The following is a 19,741-nucleotide window of genomic DNA, read 5'->3' as shown; positions in this document are numbered from 1 at the left end:
TGTTTGAGATTTTTTAAAACAAACATTGTATAGCATGATTATTTAGCAAGTTAATATTGTTCTAAAGAGAAAAATACAATTACTGGATGTAGCCGAGACATTATCCACCAAGTGGAACTACATGCCAGTACAAAATTAACTTTAATTATTCATATTTAAAATATTTAAACGAATATTATGTTATTAATTTTTAAATAAACTAATAATGACTCAAATGAGAAAAACAATTCAATAAGATAGAGGCATTATTCACCAAGTCGAACGATAGGCTTATTGAGCTCAATTTGAAAATATTGATCTGAGCAAAATAGAAATTATTAAAGTTGTTATAAAATGATAATATTCCAACTATTTAAACATTTCAAACATTTAAAAGACAAAACTGCAAATTTGGTCCTTGTGGTTTGTAAAAAACTTTGGATAGGGTCCAAAATTTTTTTGACTTGCATGGAAGGTCCAAAATCAAAACTTTTGCATGATTTTGGTCCCAAAATTAGAACATTCCCGTGGTTTTGGTCCTTGCAAGACCTGAAATGACGGTTTTGCCCTTCTACATTCTTTTTTACATTATTTTTTACTATTTATAATGTTTTTATAACTACAAATTAAAAATAAATTAAAAAAATATACATCCCACCATACCGTCTCTCTCTCACTCTCTCCCCTCTCTCCCTCCCTCCCTCTCTTTCTCTCTCTCATCATTCTTTTCTTTTTCTTCTTCTTCTTCTTCTTTAAAACCTGCAACAAAACACAAATCCACTTGAATATTGAGTGTAAGCTTCATTGCAGCCCACTATTCCTCTCTCCCATTTTCTTCGTCGGAAAACTCAAACAAACAAAAAAAGACCCAACGGGGACTGCGACCTCTAATCTACAACTGGATCAAAAACACCGACCATTACATATTCAAAATCAATCTCCAAATGTTCCAGGGACATCGGTTTTACGTTTCCTTCAAACGAATTGAGCTGTCAAAAAAAAAAAAAAACCTTACCTTCAAAGCTTCAATCCATCAGTTTTGCATTCATCATTTTAATCCCACAGAAACCCAACTCAGCTTAACACCAATCGAGTCAATCATGCTTACATCTACACACGATAGTTAGGGATTCCACTTGATAAAAATGCATAAAAGCTCATGGGTTTTCAGAATATGCATCATGAAGTGGGTGATTCCTATGTTTATAAAATTCAATCATCTGTTCTTCATCAGTAATATGCATAAAGAAAACTCCCAATTCCTCATTATTAAACATGAATTGCTGAAATTGAACAAAAATTGCAGTAATTGAAACTCAAAATCTTTGAGATAATGAATGGATCCCAGAACTCTTTTCACCAGAAAATCTACACCCACCCACATAATAATAAACACGAATTGTAGAAATTGAAAATCAAAATTCTAAGCTACCCTAAAAATTTCCAAAGAAACACAAAATCAAATCTAAAATGGAACCTTAGAAGATTTCGATGGTTGAGGGCACGCTTCAAGCTCCAAAAATTAAACGTTGTCGAGCTGTTAAATTTGCTATCGGATTCAACGTTGTCGAATTTATCGAGGTTTCGATTTTGACGGCACGCTTCAAGCTCCAAAAATTAAACCCACTGGCTCGAGAAGAAGAAGGGGGAATGGAGGCAGTGTGAGGTAAGAAAATTACCGATGAGAAGGGTCGATGACTGTTGTAGGTCGCATCTTGCCGGGAAAGGAAGGTGATAGCTATGGAAACAAATCGATCATAGATGTCTTTTTGATGTGAGAGAGAGAGAGAGAGAGAGAAAGAGAGGGAGAGAGTGAGAGAGAGAGAGAGAGAAATGTGGGGTGGGTATTATATGGTCAAATGGTCGTGCACGTTTCTTTTTTTTCTTTTATATTAAAACAATCAAAATAAACTAAGAAAATGTAAAAAAACAAATAATAAGGGCAAAACAGTCTTTTCATATTTATTTGGACCAAATTCACGGAAAAGTTTTGATTTTGGACCTTCCATGCAAGTCGAAAACTTTTTGGACCCTATCCAAAGTTTTTTGCAAACCACAAGGACTAAATTTGTAGTTTTGTCTATTACGAATAAAATTGAAATTTTAGGTAGCTTTAGGACCCACCTTAGCACCTTAGCTTAGCTACGCCCCTGGCTTTAAAGAAACGGCTGCCGGCCATGAATATCGAATCAAGGCCCAGTCTCCACTTAAAGACACATAAAAAGCCTAAAATTAAGAGTGCTGATCGTTACAAATAAACTGCTTCTCTATTAATTCAGTCTTCTCTTCTTCCTCACTCCAGATACAACTCCATTTGTTCAATCGCAAGAAAATGTCGAATGGCATTCGATTCTTTGAACTTTTTAACAAAACCAAGATTCCTTCTGTAGGTCTCGGCACATGGCAATCGGAGCCTGGTGTTGTTGGTGATGCTGTTACTGCTGCTATTAAGGTTACCCTCTCTCTCTCTCTCTCTCTCTCTCTCTCTCTCTCTCTCTCTATTAGCTGTTCTTAATCTCTGTCGATCCTTATCATGTAATGAAAAAATCGCTTTCAATAATGATCGTATATTCTATTCACGTTTTGTGCTCTAACATGTGTTTATCGCCCTATTACAACAAATACATTTAGCACAGTTTAATATAGTTAACCGGGGTTAGTAAGGGTTTCGACTTCGGATATTCAAACCCAAATTTAGCTATCTACCAATTAGCAATCGATACCTAAAACTAAAATTGGTGACATGGAACACAAATTTGTGTGTTTATGAAGTCATTTCTTATGAGTATGTGTAACAATTATGAATTGATTAGTAAGAATTTTATGCTTGTTTAGTTTCTATTAACAATTTAGGATCCCCCAATAATACCATTTCTTTAAGTCATGTAACATGTAATGGTTCTTATACATGTAGATGGGGTATCGCCATATTGATTGTGCTCAAATTTATGGCAACGAGAGGGAGGTATGCAATTACTAACTTTCGTTCATTGGATTTTCTTTCTCTCTGGTTGCTAATTCTGCAAAATGTTATAGTATGGATTGTTAAATTTATTTATTTCAGATTGGTTTAGTTTTGAAAAAACTCTTTCAAGATGATGTGGTGAAACGAGAAGATTTGTGGATCACCTCTAAGCTCTGGTTTGTCACATTCCATGGAATCTAGATTCTTCTCATATCATAACATGTTTCCACACACACACACACAGATCCTTCCAAGTTTCAGTTAACAATCTATAATAATCTCCAGGTGTTCCGATCATGGACCAGAAGATGTACCAGTGGCATTAGACAGAACACTGAATGATTTGCAGCTTGACTATATCGACTTATACCTTGTATGTATGCATTACATAAAAAATTTGTATATTTTTGTATATACGATTGATTTGACCAATGAAAGATTTTTTTTTTATTGTTATCTTGAAGATACATTGGCCTGTTAGGCTGAAGAAGGGATCTGTTGGGTTTAAGCCTGAGAATCTTGCTCCAGTAGATATTCCAAACACATGGAAAGCAATGGAGAAACTTTATGACTCTGGGAAGGCGAAAGCAATTGGTGTTAGCAATTTTTCCACCAAGAAATTGGGTGATTTGTTGGATGTTGCACGTGTTCCACCTGCTGTCAACCAGGTGGAATGTCATCCTTCATGGAAGCAAACAAAACTAAGAGACTTTTGCAAATCCAAAGGCGTTCACTTATCTGTGAGCTAACACATTGCCATAATAAACAAAAACATTGATTTTCAAAAAATAACCAAAAAAGTAGTATATTTTAATAATTGGCATACGATATGATTTTGTATACTTTTTGCAGGGATATTCGCCGCTTGGTTCTCCGGGGACCTCGTTCATTAAAAGTGATGTACTCAAACAACCGATTCTTATTTCAGTAGCAGAAAAATTACACAAGACACCTGCTCAGGTTGCTCTACGGTGGGGTCTACAGATGGGTCATAGCATACTTCCCAAAAGTACAAGTGAATCCCGGATCAAAGAAAATTTTGAGATTTTTGACTGGTCAATTCCTGATGATTTGTTCACTAAGATCTCTTCTGATATCGAGCAGGTATGGATGCATGCCAAAAGTAGTACAACTTGTTATGTCTTGTTTTGTCTTGTCTTGTCTTGTCCTGTATTGCATAACAAATGGGGTCTCAAGAACTTGTGTTGTTGTTTTTGCAGGCTAGGCTTCTGAGAGGCACTTCTTTTGTGGATGAGACTCATGGTCACTACAAGACACTCGAGGAACTATGGGATGGTGAAATATGAATGTTGCATGGTGTAGGATTTTGCTTTCCATGCTATTCTACCTTACTCTTAACCTTTTAAGATTTTCCTTAACCTTTCTTAATGTTACGAGTGAAATCTTAAACACTACTGGTGTGCATTGTGGGATGGATGTTATGTTTGTTTGTTAATTTTCTTCCATCTATACATTCCTATTCCGGTGGTGATTGTTAGTGTATCCCACGTCGTCACGCTCGCTTATGTCTTTATATATGTTGGAGTTTTCTCTCTCTCTACTAAAGGGTTTTTTTTGGAAAGACAATACTGGACTCCTCATATATCTTACAATGATGTTGCAAGAAATAGATTTGCTTTTTCACCTTTTTTCTTTTCTTTCTAATGTATTCTTACTCATTCTTATTCTCAACAATTTTATGAAAATTAACATTTTACCCACCACCACCACCACCACCTCCATCACTCATCACTATCGTCACCACCATCACTTCAACCACAACTGCCACCACCACCATTTATTATTTTTATAATTTATATAATATATCTTTAGATTTCGGATGTTACCAATGCTGGAGACTTTTTGGATATGATATTCATTATAGAACACCTCCTGTTGAAAGTTTGTCGTTTCATCTTGAAGACAAACAACCTATTGTGTTTAAACTATTCCAACGTGTTACTAATGTTGTTTTTAAACCCATTATTGCTGCTTTTCATGTAACACCCAAAATCAGAAAGGTCAAGAAAGAAAAGAAAACCCTAAGTTAAAGGGGTCGACTCGTCGAGTCCAAGGAGGAACTCGATGAGTCGGAGCGGGATCCAGGGGATCGAGTAAGTGACCAACTCGGCGAGTCGGCTCGTGGACTCGGCGAGTTGGATCTGAAGAGGAAAACCTTAAATTCGGGACTTTGGGTGCTATTTAAACTCCTTATTCTCTCCATTAGGGTTCCTTAGAGCCTCCTTTACACAGAATACGATCCCTAAGCCCCATTGTTACACATTCAAGCTTCCAAGCCATTTTTGGGTGATTTGAAGGAAAGAAGGAGGAGGGAAATCATTGGAGCTTCAAGGTTTGGTCTTAGATCCAGAGTTTGTGGAATCTTTCAGAGTTATTGAAGGTACTAAGCCGTTTCCTTCATTTAGATCTATTCTAGTTATGAGTGTTGGGGCTTTTAAGCCATGTTTAGATATCCATTTGAGTTAGAAGCCAGATCTGAAGTTGCTACTTCAGATCTAAGCACATTTTGGCATTGTGAAACATAAAGTAACTGTCCTTGAGTTGATTATAGAGCCTCTTTGCCTTAAACCCTAGTTTATGGTGTGTTTGGCCTAGATATCCTTCTCTACATGTAAAATTTACAACTTTACGTGAGTAATAGGCTTGGGAAGAGTAGATCTACAGTTTGGAGTCCAAGCATGACTCAAAAAGCTTCTGCATGTATGAAGAACTGAATGGACTCGACGAGTCCTTTGAGTGGACTCGGCGAGTAGCATGAAGATTAGGAGGAACTCGACGAGTGGGATGAACAACTCGTCGAGTCGGATGAAGATTGCCGTAGACTCGGCGAGTCAAGTCGTGAAACCCCGAACCCCTTCGAGTTAGGACTCAGATCAGTGAGTTGAGTGGAGACTCAGTGAGTTGGACAGGATAGGACTCGAAAATCAGTAGACTCGACGAGTCAGGGGATGACTCGGCGAGTCGAGTCGCGAATGGAAGGATTCTGAGCCTAGGAACTCAGCGAGTCAGCAGGCAAACTCGGCGAGTAGAGTTGACCTGGAAGGTTGATTTTGACCAAGACTTTGACTTTGACCAGAGTTGACTTAGTTGACTTTCGGAGGACAGTTAGACTAAGTGTTGCATTGTTATTGGTAGCTCGGGGAGCTAGTGGAGCAGGAGTTCAGAGAGTTGTCGGGCAGCAGCTAGAGGGGGTTATCAGCAAGGTCAGCAAGTGTGGGTGAGTTTCCCTTTTGTGTGAATGGGTCTACGGCCACAATGCCGGCCCATGTAGTTATGAGTAGGAAGACCCGGGGGTTAGCCATAGGTACAATATGCTAGTATGATATTCAGGACGAGGTCCAGTGTAGCGGGCGGGTGCCCAAGGAATGGTTTGCATGATAGTTATACTTGTTGTCTGTGTGATACATGTATGTGCCTGGTAGGAAGGTGAGTGCGGGCGAGGTCCCGTATCTCACCAGCAGCAGAGTATGGACGATGTTCCATGTCTTACTAGCAGCAGAGTAGGGGCGAGGCCCAGGTTAGGGAAAGAGTGAGTGTGGGCCGGGCCCGTATCTCACTATCAGTAGGAGTGTGGACGGGGTTCCATGACTCATCAGTTGCAGGACATGGGCGAGGCCTTTAGAACAGGATTCGGTAGTATATGTTAGCGTATGTGTGGCGATATGTTTATGTGTTAGTATATGTTGGCGGGCGAGGCCCAGTGACAGGCGAGGCCTAAGTAAAGCAGACCTGTATCCGAGCGGGGCTCGAAGCCAGGCGGGGCCTGGAGCGGCGGGGCCGTTGTAGCGGGCGAGGCCCAGAATAACGGGCGTGTTGCCCGGTATGTGCAGTATGTGGCTATGCATGGTATGTGGTAGGTTGGGGAACTCACTAAGCTTCGTGCTTATGGTTTTCAATTTTGGTTTCAGGTACTTCCGGTAGCGGAGGGAAGAGCTCGGGGTGATCGCATGGCACACACCATAGCTTAGACAGTCTGGGACGTTTTACTCTGATAATGAACATATGTTTTTGGAAATTAATATTCTGACTATGTTATGGATTGATAATTATGTTTTAAGCAATGTTTCATAAACGAAATTTTTAATCTTGAATTTTGGGACGTTACATTTCAATTTTGGCTTGAATGGAATGTAACACCTATGATGAAAAGGCACGAAAATTGTCATATGTTGAAGTCCCAAGTCAATATGTTTGGAATAAATCAGATAAAGTACGGACAAGAAGAAAAACAAAGACAAAGTCACTTAGTAGAATTAATCACGTGTCTCCCAAGTCTGGTGATATTTATTACTTACACATTTTGCTTAATAAAGTAAAGGGTCCTACTTGCTATGAAGATATCAGGACAGTTAACGATACCATTTATAAACCGTATAAAGATGCTTGCTACACTCTTGGTCTATTAGACGATAATAAAGAGTACATATCTTTTATACACGAAACACATCATTGGGCCACTACCACATTCTGCAGGTCTCTATTTGTTATGTTGATTACATCCGATAGCCTATCCCATCTTCATCATGTTTTTAAAGAGACCTATAATTGTCTTTCTGATGATGTCGTTCACATTAGTGAACAAGAAATCGGCGTAACAGATACATTTTCAAATAATTTAACCCATTTACACTAAAAACATTCTAAAATTAATTGATATTAAAAATAAATAATTTCATAATTTTTTTTTGTCTTTTCTGGCTTGAAGTTAAAACCGGAAGCAATTTTCCACCTAACATTGTCATACATTGAGAAATCTTTATCGAGTTGTGGACCGAGTTTGAAGCAAATACCCAATATGTCGTTACCTTATCACAAATATATTCAAGATTCTTGCAATATGTTAATTCAAGATGAGCTTAATTATGATCCGTTCGATCTTGAAGTCGAACATCAACAACTGCATTCCAAATTAAATGTCGAGCAAAAAAAGGTTTATGATAAAATTATGAATGTTGTTAACAACAAAAAAGGTGGTGTCTTTTTCTTGTATGGTTACGATACAGGAGAAACAAGAAAACATTTGTTTGGAAGACACTGTCTACTGCTATTAGATCTAAAGGTGAAATTGTTATCAACGTTGCTTTAAGAGGAATTGTAGCACTCTTGCTCTCTGGTGGTAGGACAACGCATTCAAGATTTCATATACTAATCAACTTGAATGAGGATTCATTTTGTTCTATTACAGCAAGTAACGATGTAGCTGAATTGTTGAATAAAGCTAGACTTGTCATATGGGATGAAGCCCCGATGATGCATCGTCATTGTTTCGAAGCAGTTGATAGGACACTTAGAGACGTTATACTTTCATCAGACAAGAATAAACCATTTGGAGGCAAGACCATTGTATTTGGAGGTAACTTTCGACAGATTCTTCCAGTAATACAAAGAGGAAATCATTCAAATATTGTCCAGGCATCATTGCATTCATCAAGATTATGGCGTGAATGTATAGTTTTACGTTTGAATGTAAACATGAGGCTTCAGGTCGGCTATCCAAGTAATGATTTTGAAGAGAAAAAATCATTTGTTGAATGGATTCTTAAAATTGGTGAAGGTACTATTAGTGGCTCTAATGATTGTGAAGTTGAAGTTGAATTTCCAGAAGATGTTATCGTTCCCTCTACGGGTGACCATATTCATTCAATTGTATCCACCATTTATTCATCATTTCAGAACCATCTTGATGATCCATCATATTTTCAAGATAAAACTATTTCGGTCCCTACAAACGAAGAAGTCGATGTCATCAATGAGTACATGTTAGAGTTGATGAAAGATGAAGGAAAAACGTATCTGAGTTCAGATTCTTTAAGTGAGACTGAGGCACAAGATTCTTTTGAGGAATCGGTATACTCTCTAGATGTGTTGAATGGTTTTAAGGCTTCTAGAATTCCCAACCATAAACTTATACTAAAAAAAGGTTTTATGCACATGTTACTTCGTAATATCGACCAAACCAAAGGACTATGCAATGGTACTAGATTACAGATTGTAAGACTTGGAAGACACATTATTGAAGCCCGAATCATATCTTGCATATTTTTCAATGAGACTAATTATATATTTCGCATGAAATTAACACCATCTGATAAAAAAATCCATTCCATTTTCAGCGGAGGCAATTCCCTATAGCTGTTTGTTTCACAATAATCATTAACAAAAGTCAAGGACAATCATTATCATATGTTGGATTGTACTTGCGTAGACCTGTTTTCACTCATGGTCAGTTATATGTAGCTGTTTCTTGTGTCACAAGTAAAAAAGGTTTGTAGGTACTCATGTGACGTGGAAGGTCGTTCAACTAATAAAACAAAAAAATGTTGTCTACAAAGAGGTCACTCAACAATTATAGATATTTATCAATTTCGATGTATCTTCTATATATTTTAATAACACAAATAGCCATAGTTTTTTTCTTTAATCATTAAACATTTGTATGTTTTTTATGCGTTCCCCGCATTTAGCGCGAGTTATAATCTAGTTTATATACATATTACCTTTTTTTAGTTTTAGTTTTTTGACTTTTTATTTGATTTATAATAATTAATACAAGAGTTAATAGACTTCTTTAAGTTTTAACAAATGTGTCTTTGATGAAGTTTCACAAATGGTTCTTAGATGAAGTTTCACAAAATGATAGAAATTGTCCTTATCAAAAACTATTTCAACTTAACGGATCCATCAAACGGACATCCATTAGATGGACCACTGGTGTGCAAGGTTTGCTCTAAAAGACCATTCGTCCAAAAAAGATTTTATAGCTATTATTTTAGAGAAAAAAATGAAACCATAAGGACCATTTGTGAAATTTTGTCTTTTACATAGATCATTGACATATTATCAACTTTTTGAAAGTTGGACTGACATTGTGAATTTGACCAAAACACAAGGACCATTACTTCAATCTACTCTTGGTTTTTGAAGCAAATAAATTCAATTTTCTTTCCTTTCATATCAATCAATTAAAGTGATTTAATACCAAAACCAATCGACCCTAAACATAAGTACATAACAAGTCGAATTCACTTGAATTTCTTCTTCTAAAGTAGGCTTAAAATGAGCTAGAACCAAAAGAGATGATCTATATGTATTAGTATATGTGTTTACTTCACGAACCAGAAGAGAGAATCCGTATTTGTTTCCTCAAGATCCATGAGGTTTCCTCATCCAATTCCGGCCTTTAAGATTGATAAAGTTGAATAAAACAAAATTGACATGTGAAACAGAACATCGACATTTGCAGGTTTCCATGTCTGAAAACAATTTGTTTTTTAGGTTTTATCTTGATTATTTTCTTTTTCAGGGACGAGGTTTATGTAATGGAGAAGAAGGCCTTGAATATGTCGACCGCAATTCTCTACAATGCGTTTGAAATTGGGCTTGGGTTATATTCTCAAAGAGATGGAATTTTTGGTGTTTTCATTTTTAGTGTCAAATTGTCCCCTTTCTTTCCCTTGGATCACTTTTGCCAGTTGTCTGCTGCTGGCTTCTTTATTTTCATAAAAATATGCTGTCCGTTTTAGAAAAGAAAAACATTTAAAACTTGAATTCTTTAAAGAATGGGACCAAAATTATGGGTCCAAAGTCAACAATCCAAACATCTAACTGGAAATATGGAAATATTGGAGCTTTAAAAAACGGCATCCGGCCATAAAAGAGCCTAAAATTAAGAGTGCTGTTAATCCATAGTCTTCTCTTCTTCCTCACTCCTACAAAAAAAAATACAACCCTATTCTCAACATTTGTTCAATCGCAAGAAAATGTCGAATGCCATTCAATTCTTTGAACTGTTTAACAAAACCAAGATTCCTTCTGTAGGTCTCGGCACATGGCAATCGGAGCCTGGTCTTGTTGGTGATGCTGTTACTGCTGCTATTAAGGTTACCCTCCCTCCCTCATAGCTGTTCTTACTCTCTGTCGATTCGTATCCTGTAATGAAAAAATCACTTTCAGTAATGATCGTATATTCTATTCATGTTTTGTGTTCTAACATGTGTTTGTCGCCCCTTTACGTCATTACAACAAATACATTTAGCACAATTTAATAAAGTTAACCAGGGTCAGTAAGGGTTTCGACTTCGGATATTCAAATTCAAATTTAGCTATCTACCAATTAGCAATCGATACCTAAAATTGGCGACATGATGCACACATTTCCGTGTTTTATGAAGTCATTTCTTATGAAATGTATTTGATATATAATGTTTCATATGCATGTAGATGGGGTATCGTCACATTGATTGTGCTCAAATTTATCGCAACGAAAGGGAGGTACGCAATTACTTACTTTTGTTTATTGGATTTTCTTGTTCTCTGGTTGCTAATTCTATAAAATGTCATTGTATAGATTGTTAAATTTTATTTCTTGCAGATTGGTTTCATGTAAATTTATTTATTTCAGATTGGTTTAGTTTTGAAAAAGCTCTTTCAAGATGATGTGGTGAAACGAGAAGATTTGTGGATCACCTCTAAGCTCTGGTTTGCCACATTCCATGGAATCTAGATTCTTCTCATATCATAACATGTTTCCACACACACACACACACACACAGATCCTTCCAAGTTTCAGTTAACAAGCTATAATGATTTGCAGGTGTTCTGATCATGCACCAGAAGATGTACCAGTTGCATTAGACCGAACACTGAATGATTTGCAGCTTGACTATATCGACTTATACCTTGTATGTATGCATTACATAAAAAAATTGTATATCTTTTTGTATATATGATTGATTCAAACAATGAATTTTTATTTTTATTTATCTTGAAGATACATTGGCCTGTTAGGCTGAAGAAGGGATCTGTTGGATTAAAGCCTGAGAATCTTGCTCCAGTAGATATTCCAAACACATGGAAAGCAATGGAGAAACTTTATGACTCTGGGAAGGCGAAAGCAATTGGTGTTAGCAATTTTTCCACCAAGAAATTGGGTGATTTGTTGGATGTTGCACGTGTTCCACCTGCTGTCAACCAGGTGGAATGTCATCCTTCATGGAAGCAAACAAAACTAAGAGACTTTTGCAAATCCAAAGGCGTTCACTTATCTGTGAGCTAACACATTGCCATAATAAACAAAAACATTGATTTTCAAAAAATAACCAAAAAAGTAGTATATTTTAATAATTGGCATACGATATGATTTTGTATACTTTTTGCAGGGATATTCGCCGCTTGGTTCTCCGGGGACCTCGTTCATTAAAAGTGATGTACTCAAACAACCGATTCTTATTTCAGTAGCAGAAAAATTACACAAGACACCTGCTCAGGTTGCTCTACGGTGGGGTCTACAGATGGGTCATAGCATACTTCCCAAAAGTACAAGTGAATCCCGGATCAAAGAAAATTTTGAGATTTTTGACTGGTCAATTCCTGATGATTTGTTCACTAAGATCTCTTCTGATATCGAGCAGGTATGGATGCATGCCAAAAGCAGTACAACCTGTTATTTCTTGTCCTGTACTGCATAACAAATGGGGTCTCGTGAACTTGCGTTGTTGTTTTTGCAGGCTAGGCTTCTGAGAGGTACTTATTTTGTTGATGAGACTCATGGTCACTACAAGACAGTCGAGGAACTATGGGATGGTGAAATATGAATGCTGCCTGGTGTAGGATTTTGCTTTCCATGCTATTCTACTTTACTCTTTACCTTTTAAGATTTTCCTTAACCTTTCTTAATGTGACGAGTGAAATCTTAAACACTACTGTTGTGCATTGTGGGATGGATGTTATGTTTGATTGTTAATTTTCTTCTATCTATACATTCCTATTCCGGTGGTGATTGTTAGTGTATCCCACGTCGTCACGCTCGCTTATGTGTTTATATGTGTTGAAGTTTCCTCTTTCTCTACTAAAGGGTTCTTTTGGAAAGACAATACTGGACTCCACCTATATCTTACATTGATGTTGAAAGAAATAGATTTGCTCTTTCACTTTTTTTTTTCTTTTCTTTCTAATGTATTCTTACTCATTCTTATTCTCAACAATTTTATGAAAATTAACATTTAACCCACCACCCACCACCACTTCCATCACTCATCACTATCGCCACCATAATCGTTTATATCAAATAAAAATGAAAAGAGAGAACATAGCAGTTAACAACACCACAATTAAAATACATAATCGTTTCATTAATGATAACGCTTAGTACATAATGCATGGAAATTGACCTTTTAAAAATAATCGTTTATATCAAATAAAAATGAAAAGAGAGAACATAGCAGTTAACAACACCACAATTAAAATACATAATCGTTTCATTAATGATAACGCTTAGTACATAATGCATGGAAATTGACCTTTTAAAAACGTCTACAGTACATCAATGGTTCAAATCAGACAACGTAACGACCCTGTGAGTAGTGTACTCACTTAAATGTAGGGTCGATCCTACATACATAGAGAACTGAAAAGGGGTAGCACCAACGCATACCTATAACCAAATCTACAACAAGCGGTGAGTTGGATAAGTCCTACTCACGACGAGTGATCCCTGGTGTGGTGCAGGTGATGAGGTAGAAGCGCCCTGGAGCTCGGCTAGTCGGCACTCGACAATCAGTACCCTCTCCTCCAAAGCAGCATGTCGCTCCCGGTACTCCCTTACCTCTGCTCGGGCAGTGGTAAGATCCTCGATGAGCTGCTCCCTCAGATAGTGGTCTCTCTGGAGCTCCTGAGCATGTGCGGTAGTGACCTCCAGAGCAACCCTCATCTCCATGATTCGATGGGCTATCGTCTGCACCTAGTCCCCGATATCGGTAATCCTCCTGACCATGACAGGAAGGGCTTGGTCCGTGGGCCTTCCGTGGTGAAGATCGTAGAACCCTTGCTCCATCCTGAACGGTGGATGTTGTCCTTAGTGTCGGCTCGATCACTCCAGGTCGTAGGCCCAAAGGGGCATAGGGCCATTGGGGCCCAAACAATGCGCTGGTACCCTCACCATGTAGGGAGGGTCGATGACTTCGGACTCGGCGTCCGAATCATCGTTCTCTTCTTCCTCATCGTTAATCTCCTCGTCTATCTCTTCCTTTTCGATCTATTCCGGATCCTCGTTGGGATCCTCCTCAATCCATCCCCCGTTTCCGTGATTGGGGAAGTATGGGTCTCCAGGTGTTGGAAGCCCGCCATAGTGTCTGCACGAGAATATATAAGTATGAGAAAATAGATAGAATGTTAAAATACCCCTATAGTATTTTATGTCTTTTAGTTTTGTTCTTAGACCCTCTTGATTTACAGCTGATAAGTTTTAGATTTGTTATCCACCTTGACCACTCCTAGACACATGTTGGTCGTATCTCAAATAAATATAGTTGATCAGACTATATTTACCCTAGATATGATTACATAACTGTCTAAGTTTAGTCGCGATGTCCAACTCTTGTTATTGTTTTCTAATATACATGTATGTTTGTACACTTTTATAAAATACTTATATTTTTAAAGTATACTTTTAGTCAGAGTGTTTTAGTCCCATTGCATTTATAATTGTATATCTTGTATGGTTAGATATACTAGTTCATTATAAACAATGCTCTGATACCAATCTGTCACACCCCCGAACCAGGACAGCGGAAACGTTCGGGGGCGGATGACGTGATTATCTAGTATCACAACAATTGAATATGAATGAAACTTAGCAACCAAACAACAATACATTAAAAGATACCATCACACATTGTTTACAAATTGTATTTGTTCATCAAATTGTCAAAAATGACATAAAGTGAGTGAATTCAAAAAGTCGCAAATCCGATTCCCTGAGAATACAAGTCATTTGAAAATCGTAAACATTAAATGTTGGTGAGTTCATAAGCATTTTTGGAAGAAAAGGTTTGGAACATCTTTGTTTGTAATAATTTGTAAGGCTCCAGAAAATCCGATATTTTCTTGTGAAAAATGGTTTGTAAGTCTCGTTCTAGAACTGTGAATATTTTCAGTTGTATGAAAAATTGTAGTCTTAACTCTAAGACTGGAGTGGTGGTAATAGTGCACTGAAAAATGAAGCGTAGTTTTGTAATTTATAAAACCAGTGAAGTGTATACTTTTTGTAAATCCAAAATAACGTTGTTAATCCCTATGTGAGTCGTTACAACCATGCTTGATGTGACTGATATGCCTGTCATGACGTTCTTTAGGCGTCGGTTTTGGTAAGATGTTTGTCACCCTAGACCGGCCCAGTCTAGCTGTAGCGAACAACTCATGTGTGTGGGTGTCAACCCCGTATAGATCTATACACAATTACCTCGCTATCCCTCCAGGAGGCTCCGTACAGGACTTACGGTGTACGCTAGGTAGGTACGGTGAAGGAAAGTCTCACTAGAGCCTTAACAGATTTATGAGTACTTTGACTCCCATTATTGAATAATGAAATCGACATTACTAGTGTAAATTTATGACTGAATTTTTATGACACGTGTTTTACAGCTTTATGACATACAACTTATTACTTATGCTTTAACAGCTTTATGATAGACAGATCTTGACTCGCGAAACTTTCTGTCACGAATTCTGTTTTGTATACCATTTTGGTTAAATTATTTATAATACCTTTTATAAGTAATCATTAGTGAACATATCATATAACATAAGTTCTCAAGTTTTTAAGCCATCCAACAAAATAGTGACAACTTAGTTAAGAATATTTTTCCAATAAAATTAATATTAGCAAAATATCAAGTTTTGTAGTTTGTTTAATACACCAAATATTATTTTGAGAGTTTTGTAACACAAAATATTCTAATTTGTTGTGACCCTAGCAAGTCACGATTTTCACAAAATACAAATATGACCATGAAATTTATTATATGCAAATATTTGTGTAAGTATTCGTGTTAAAAATGTATATGTCCAAAAGTTAAGCATGTTTGAGCACAACACTCATTTTTTCACCAGTTTTGAGTGTGCAACCCACATCCACAAGTTTTCATGCAACATATATGTTAACAAACAGATTTTTCATGGTTTTTATGAAGATGCATAAGATAAAATCAATGTTCATGCAATTACCCAAAGGTTAAATACATTACACATAGGTCCATGCAATTATCTAACGATTAAACAAAACTTGACTTGTATCTCCCCCCCCCCCCCCCCCCCCCCCCCCCGGCGCAAAAAAAGTATGAAAAATACGAAGATAGTGGGGGGTATGAAGCTCACCTTGAAGATTTCGTGTGGTAGAAGAGAGGAAAATGAAGAGATTTCGAGCCTAGTCTTGCACCTCTTGAAGGTATTCTCGAAATTTTAGGTGTTTCTAAGAACTTAACACACAAAAAAAGTGTGTAAATAAGAAGTTGGTATCATAAAAATGTTTAGAATTACAAGGCTACATGAAGTTCTTACCAAATGACTAAGATTTTTCCTTGAAGTGAACTCCTTCCTTGAAGATGGTCTCGGAAATTTTGAGGGAAAAATGAGAGCATTTGAGAGAGTTTGGAGTGGGATGAATTGCAAATGGGTGTTGTGTGTATGGTGGGGTATTTCGGCCGAGAATAAGAGAGAGAGAGAGAGTGGGGGTGTTGACTTTGTTGATTAGAGGCTTGAGATGATACTTGCTTGGAAGTATGTAGGTTAATTGCCTTGTTATTTAAGCGGTAAAAGTGAGGTGGCAAGGGTTTTCTCATTTCTTTCTCTCTCTTTTTTTTTTGTTTTATTCAAGCCTTAGTCGAAACTAAGGGGGTTTGCGGCCTTAAGGCCTCTGAAGGGTTTTCGGTTTTAAGTGTGGCCGAAAACACCCTAATTCCCTAATGTGTTTGCGGTTTTTGATGTGTGTATGGATCTTTGGGTGTTATTTGATCCAATAGAAGGGTTTTTGGCCCAATGGAAGGCCCATAAGAAGTTTTAGGCCCAATAAGGCCCAAAGAAAGGATTTTAGGTCCAATAAGGCCCAAAGAAAAGCTTTCGGCCGAATAGGGCCCAAGGAGAAATTTTCGGCCCAATAGGGCCCAAGGAAAGAGTTTTTGGCCCAATAGGGTGTTGGGCCGAGAATTCTTGGACCAAGGCCCAAAGTTGATTGGGCTTAGCTATTGGATCGAATTTTTGGGCTTGTATGAGGCTATTTCATGTTGAATCACAATGTATGCACGTATGAATTCGAATAACATTGTAGTATGAATTTTATTAATAAGATGCAACAAGGTTACATAGAGGAATTTGTTGTGAACAAGCTTCGCATCTTAAACCCTAAATTGCTAGTTGTGACATCATCCCCCCGTTAGAGGGATGATGTGTGTAAAATGCACTTGTTTTATCCCTACTTTTATTGATATATTTAGCACACAAAGGCAGTGAACCTGTCTTTTAGTGGTATAGTTTAGTAAGTAAGGTGTCGAACTCAGGGAACGGAAAATTAAACTAATAACTAATTTTAACTAAAACAATTAATGAAAGTAAAAGGTTTTTCTTCTAGTTTTACAAGACTAGAAACTTAAGCAACACTTAATTAACTAAATGACTAAAGCAAACAACTAATTCACCAAATTTGATAAAGATGTTTCTATTTAGGTTCAACCAATTCACTCCTATGGTTATTTGTATTTATGATAGATTAATTGTTATTGGCTACCAATTAAAGTGGTTAGGTTCATGTCCATTACTCCTAACCCTTAGACAATTAACTAATTTAAGCGGTGATCAAATGTTTAAACTAATTAATTCCCTAGATTAATGATTTGGATTAAATAAGATTTGTAGTGGTGAATCAATTTAGTAAATCAATTAACCTCTTGTTTGATGGTTTCTCAAACAAGCTCACACATTAATCTAATTATTGTCTTATTAATCTTAGTTTCATAATCATTATTCCTAAGCATATGAATTAGTGTTCACATAGACATATGAGGTTAACAACTAAGAGATGTTCACGCAGCTTAATTGTCTTCCAATTAACAGAAAATAATCGTGATTAATGCATAAGGGTCTTTAACAAACTTAATTTAATAGATCACTAATAAACAATTAATCAAAAACTAAGAATTAAACCATAGGAGTTCCTTGGTATTCCCCAAACAGAAACAAAAACGAAATTAGTTCATAGTTGCAGTAAAATCACACACAAAAACAAGTTCAACTAGATTAGACATACTCAAATCCTAAAGCTAAGTGGAATGATTAACCTAGTTGCTTCAATTCTTCAAAAGGTTGGAGATTAGAATTCCTCAGCGTCTTCCAGTGCTCTCAATCGCAGAAGGATCTTCAAAAATTGCCAAAAGTGTTGTCCCATCAGATAAAGGTTTGATTTTTATAGATATCTCAAAACAGGGGGTACTCGGCGAGTAGCAGACCCAACTCGCCGAGTAGACTCGTTGTTATCCGTCTTAGATCAGGAGTCGTGTCTATCTTCTGGAATATTCAGCTGGACTCGCCGAGTATACTCGTGTACTCGCCGAGTAGATGGTCTTTTGTTCCTCAATCTTCATTCTTTGGTCTTCAATTGCTTTCCCTTGCTTCCTTTTACTCCCAAGCATGTCTTTTGAACTGAAAACAAAATTTAAACAATATTAAGTACCTTTTGTCCATATTATTCACATAATTAGTTAAAAATGAATAAATATGTATACTAAATAATTAACTAATTATACACATATCAAAATACCCCACACTTGACTTTTGCTTGCCCCCAAGCAAAACTAAATTTTAAACATATTAGAATCACATATGACAACTCCAATCTAACCCAACCATTATGCCGAGACCGCAACGCATGCATTTGTGTCTAAAATTTTTCCTAAGGACCTCCCATACTCCAAATACTCACAATCCTCATAAACACTTGCCCACTCATCCCGAACTATGCTCATTTTATGCAACCCTCCGAATCCATCCGCAGAAAACCTCTTACCCTCAAGTTATTTTTAATTGAGCAACCCAAGCATACATAATCTAGAATTACAACTTTTTGATACAACTATGGAGCTCTTTTGGAATTCTTCACTTCCTTTGGTAATTTGATCTTTGATCTCTTTGAATTCACCACCTTTATTGTTTGATTTTTGGTATCTTCAACTTTTTGAATTTCTTGGAATTTTTGATCTTTGAACTTCATACTTTAACTTTGATGCTCCAAAAATTCTTCAACTTTTCTTGTAATTCTCTCTCTTTTTTTTTTAACATGTAACTCACTTTTTTTTTTCACTCAAAACCCTACATGCTTAAGCAAGGGCGCTCAATCTCAACCTTTATTGGCTAACGATAACAATTTTCCTGGATACATTTCAGGTTTAGGCTGCTAAACATATTACATCCCTCGGGCCGAGCGGGGTCGTGTTTTTGTCCCATGATTTCACTGGAATAAGGAAGCCACAAATGCACTAGAACGTATATAGGCTCAACTAAACATTTGGGTCTTCATGCAATTATCAACACAACTCTAACATGAAATCCTAATTTTACTTTTACCAAAATTTTCTAAATTAAATCCTAAGTAATATTTTTGGTATGCAATTTTTTTTTTAAAATTAGCCTAAATTAAGATTCTAAGTTTTCTATTTATGTGACCAACCCCCTACCCCACACTTATTTTATGCAATGCCCTCATTGCATATTATGCAAGAATGCAAATATAGAGAGAATTGGAACAAACTCCCCTGGGGTAGCAGTCGATAGGTTGATACTCTCTTCTTCAGCTCCTTCTTCTCTTGACTTTCACCATGGGAACAGCTCATCCATGGCTCGGGTGTCATACGTATCGTGTGGTTGACAACTCGAAAATTTTAAGGAACAAGCTTCTTTAGAATATCTCCAGAGACAATTCCTCCCAAAAAGTGGGTAAATGTTGCAGTGAAA

The 19,741-nt window shown here is 36.9% G+C and overlaps 2 protein-coding genes and 1 pseudogene across 4 annotated transcripts; all 3 read left to right on the top strand.

Annotated features, from left to right (window-relative positions):
- Nucleotides 1-2,132: 2,132 nt before the first annotated feature.
- Nucleotides 2,133-4,436, top strand: LOC111890655 (NADPH-dependent aldo-keto reductase, chloroplastic). Of its 2 annotated transcripts, none has more exons than XM_042895440.2 (7): nucleotides 2,133-2,431; nucleotides 2,894-2,944; nucleotides 3,044-3,120; nucleotides 3,230-3,317; nucleotides 3,409-3,612; nucleotides 3,797-4,048; nucleotides 4,165-4,436. In XM_042895440.2, exons 1-7 carry the CDS (start codon nucleotides 2,312-2,314, stop codon nucleotides 4,249-4,251), a joined length of 879 nt encoding a protein of 292 aa, XP_042751374.1. In that variant the 5' UTR covers nucleotides 2,133-2,311; the 3' UTR covers nucleotides 4,252-4,436. The 2 variants fall into 2 exon arrangements, with proteins under 2 accessions (XP_042751374.1, XP_023742530.1); XM_023886762.3 differs by having other exon boundaries at nucleotides 2,139-2,431; nucleotides 3,409-3,684.
- Nucleotides 4,437-7,088: 2,652 nt separating this feature from the next.
- LOC111890629 (uncharacterized) lies at nucleotides 7,089-10,337 on the top strand (annotated as a pseudogene).
- Nucleotides 10,020-12,754, top strand: LOC111890651 (NADPH-dependent aldo-keto reductase, chloroplastic). 2 transcript variants are annotated; one of them, XM_042895441.2, is made up of 7 exons: nucleotides 10,020-10,845; nucleotides 11,186-11,236; nucleotides 11,367-11,443; nucleotides 11,559-11,646; nucleotides 11,736-11,939; nucleotides 12,124-12,375; nucleotides 12,472-12,754. In XM_042895441.2, the coding sequence occupies exons 1-7, from the start codon at nucleotides 10,726-10,728 to the stop codon at nucleotides 12,556-12,558; spliced, it is 879 nt and encodes a 292-aa protein (XP_042751375.1). In that variant the 5' UTR covers nucleotides 10,020-10,725; the 3' UTR covers nucleotides 12,559-12,754. The 2 variants fall into 2 exon arrangements, with proteins under 2 accessions (XP_042751375.1, XP_023742527.1); XM_023886759.3 differs by having other exon boundaries at nucleotides 10,559-10,845; nucleotides 11,736-12,011.
- The last annotated feature ends 6,987 nt before the right edge of the window (nucleotides 12,755-19,741 follow it).

This window comes from Lactuca sativa, chromosome 5, assembly GCF_002870075.4.
Source record: "Lactuca sativa cultivar Salinas chromosome 5, Lsat_Salinas_v11, whole genome shotgun sequence".
Classification (NCBI taxonomy): domain Eukaryota; kingdom Viridiplantae; phylum Streptophyta; class Magnoliopsida; order Asterales; family Asteraceae; genus Lactuca; species Lactuca sativa.
This window is presented reverse-complemented; position numbering and strand designations above follow the sequence as displayed.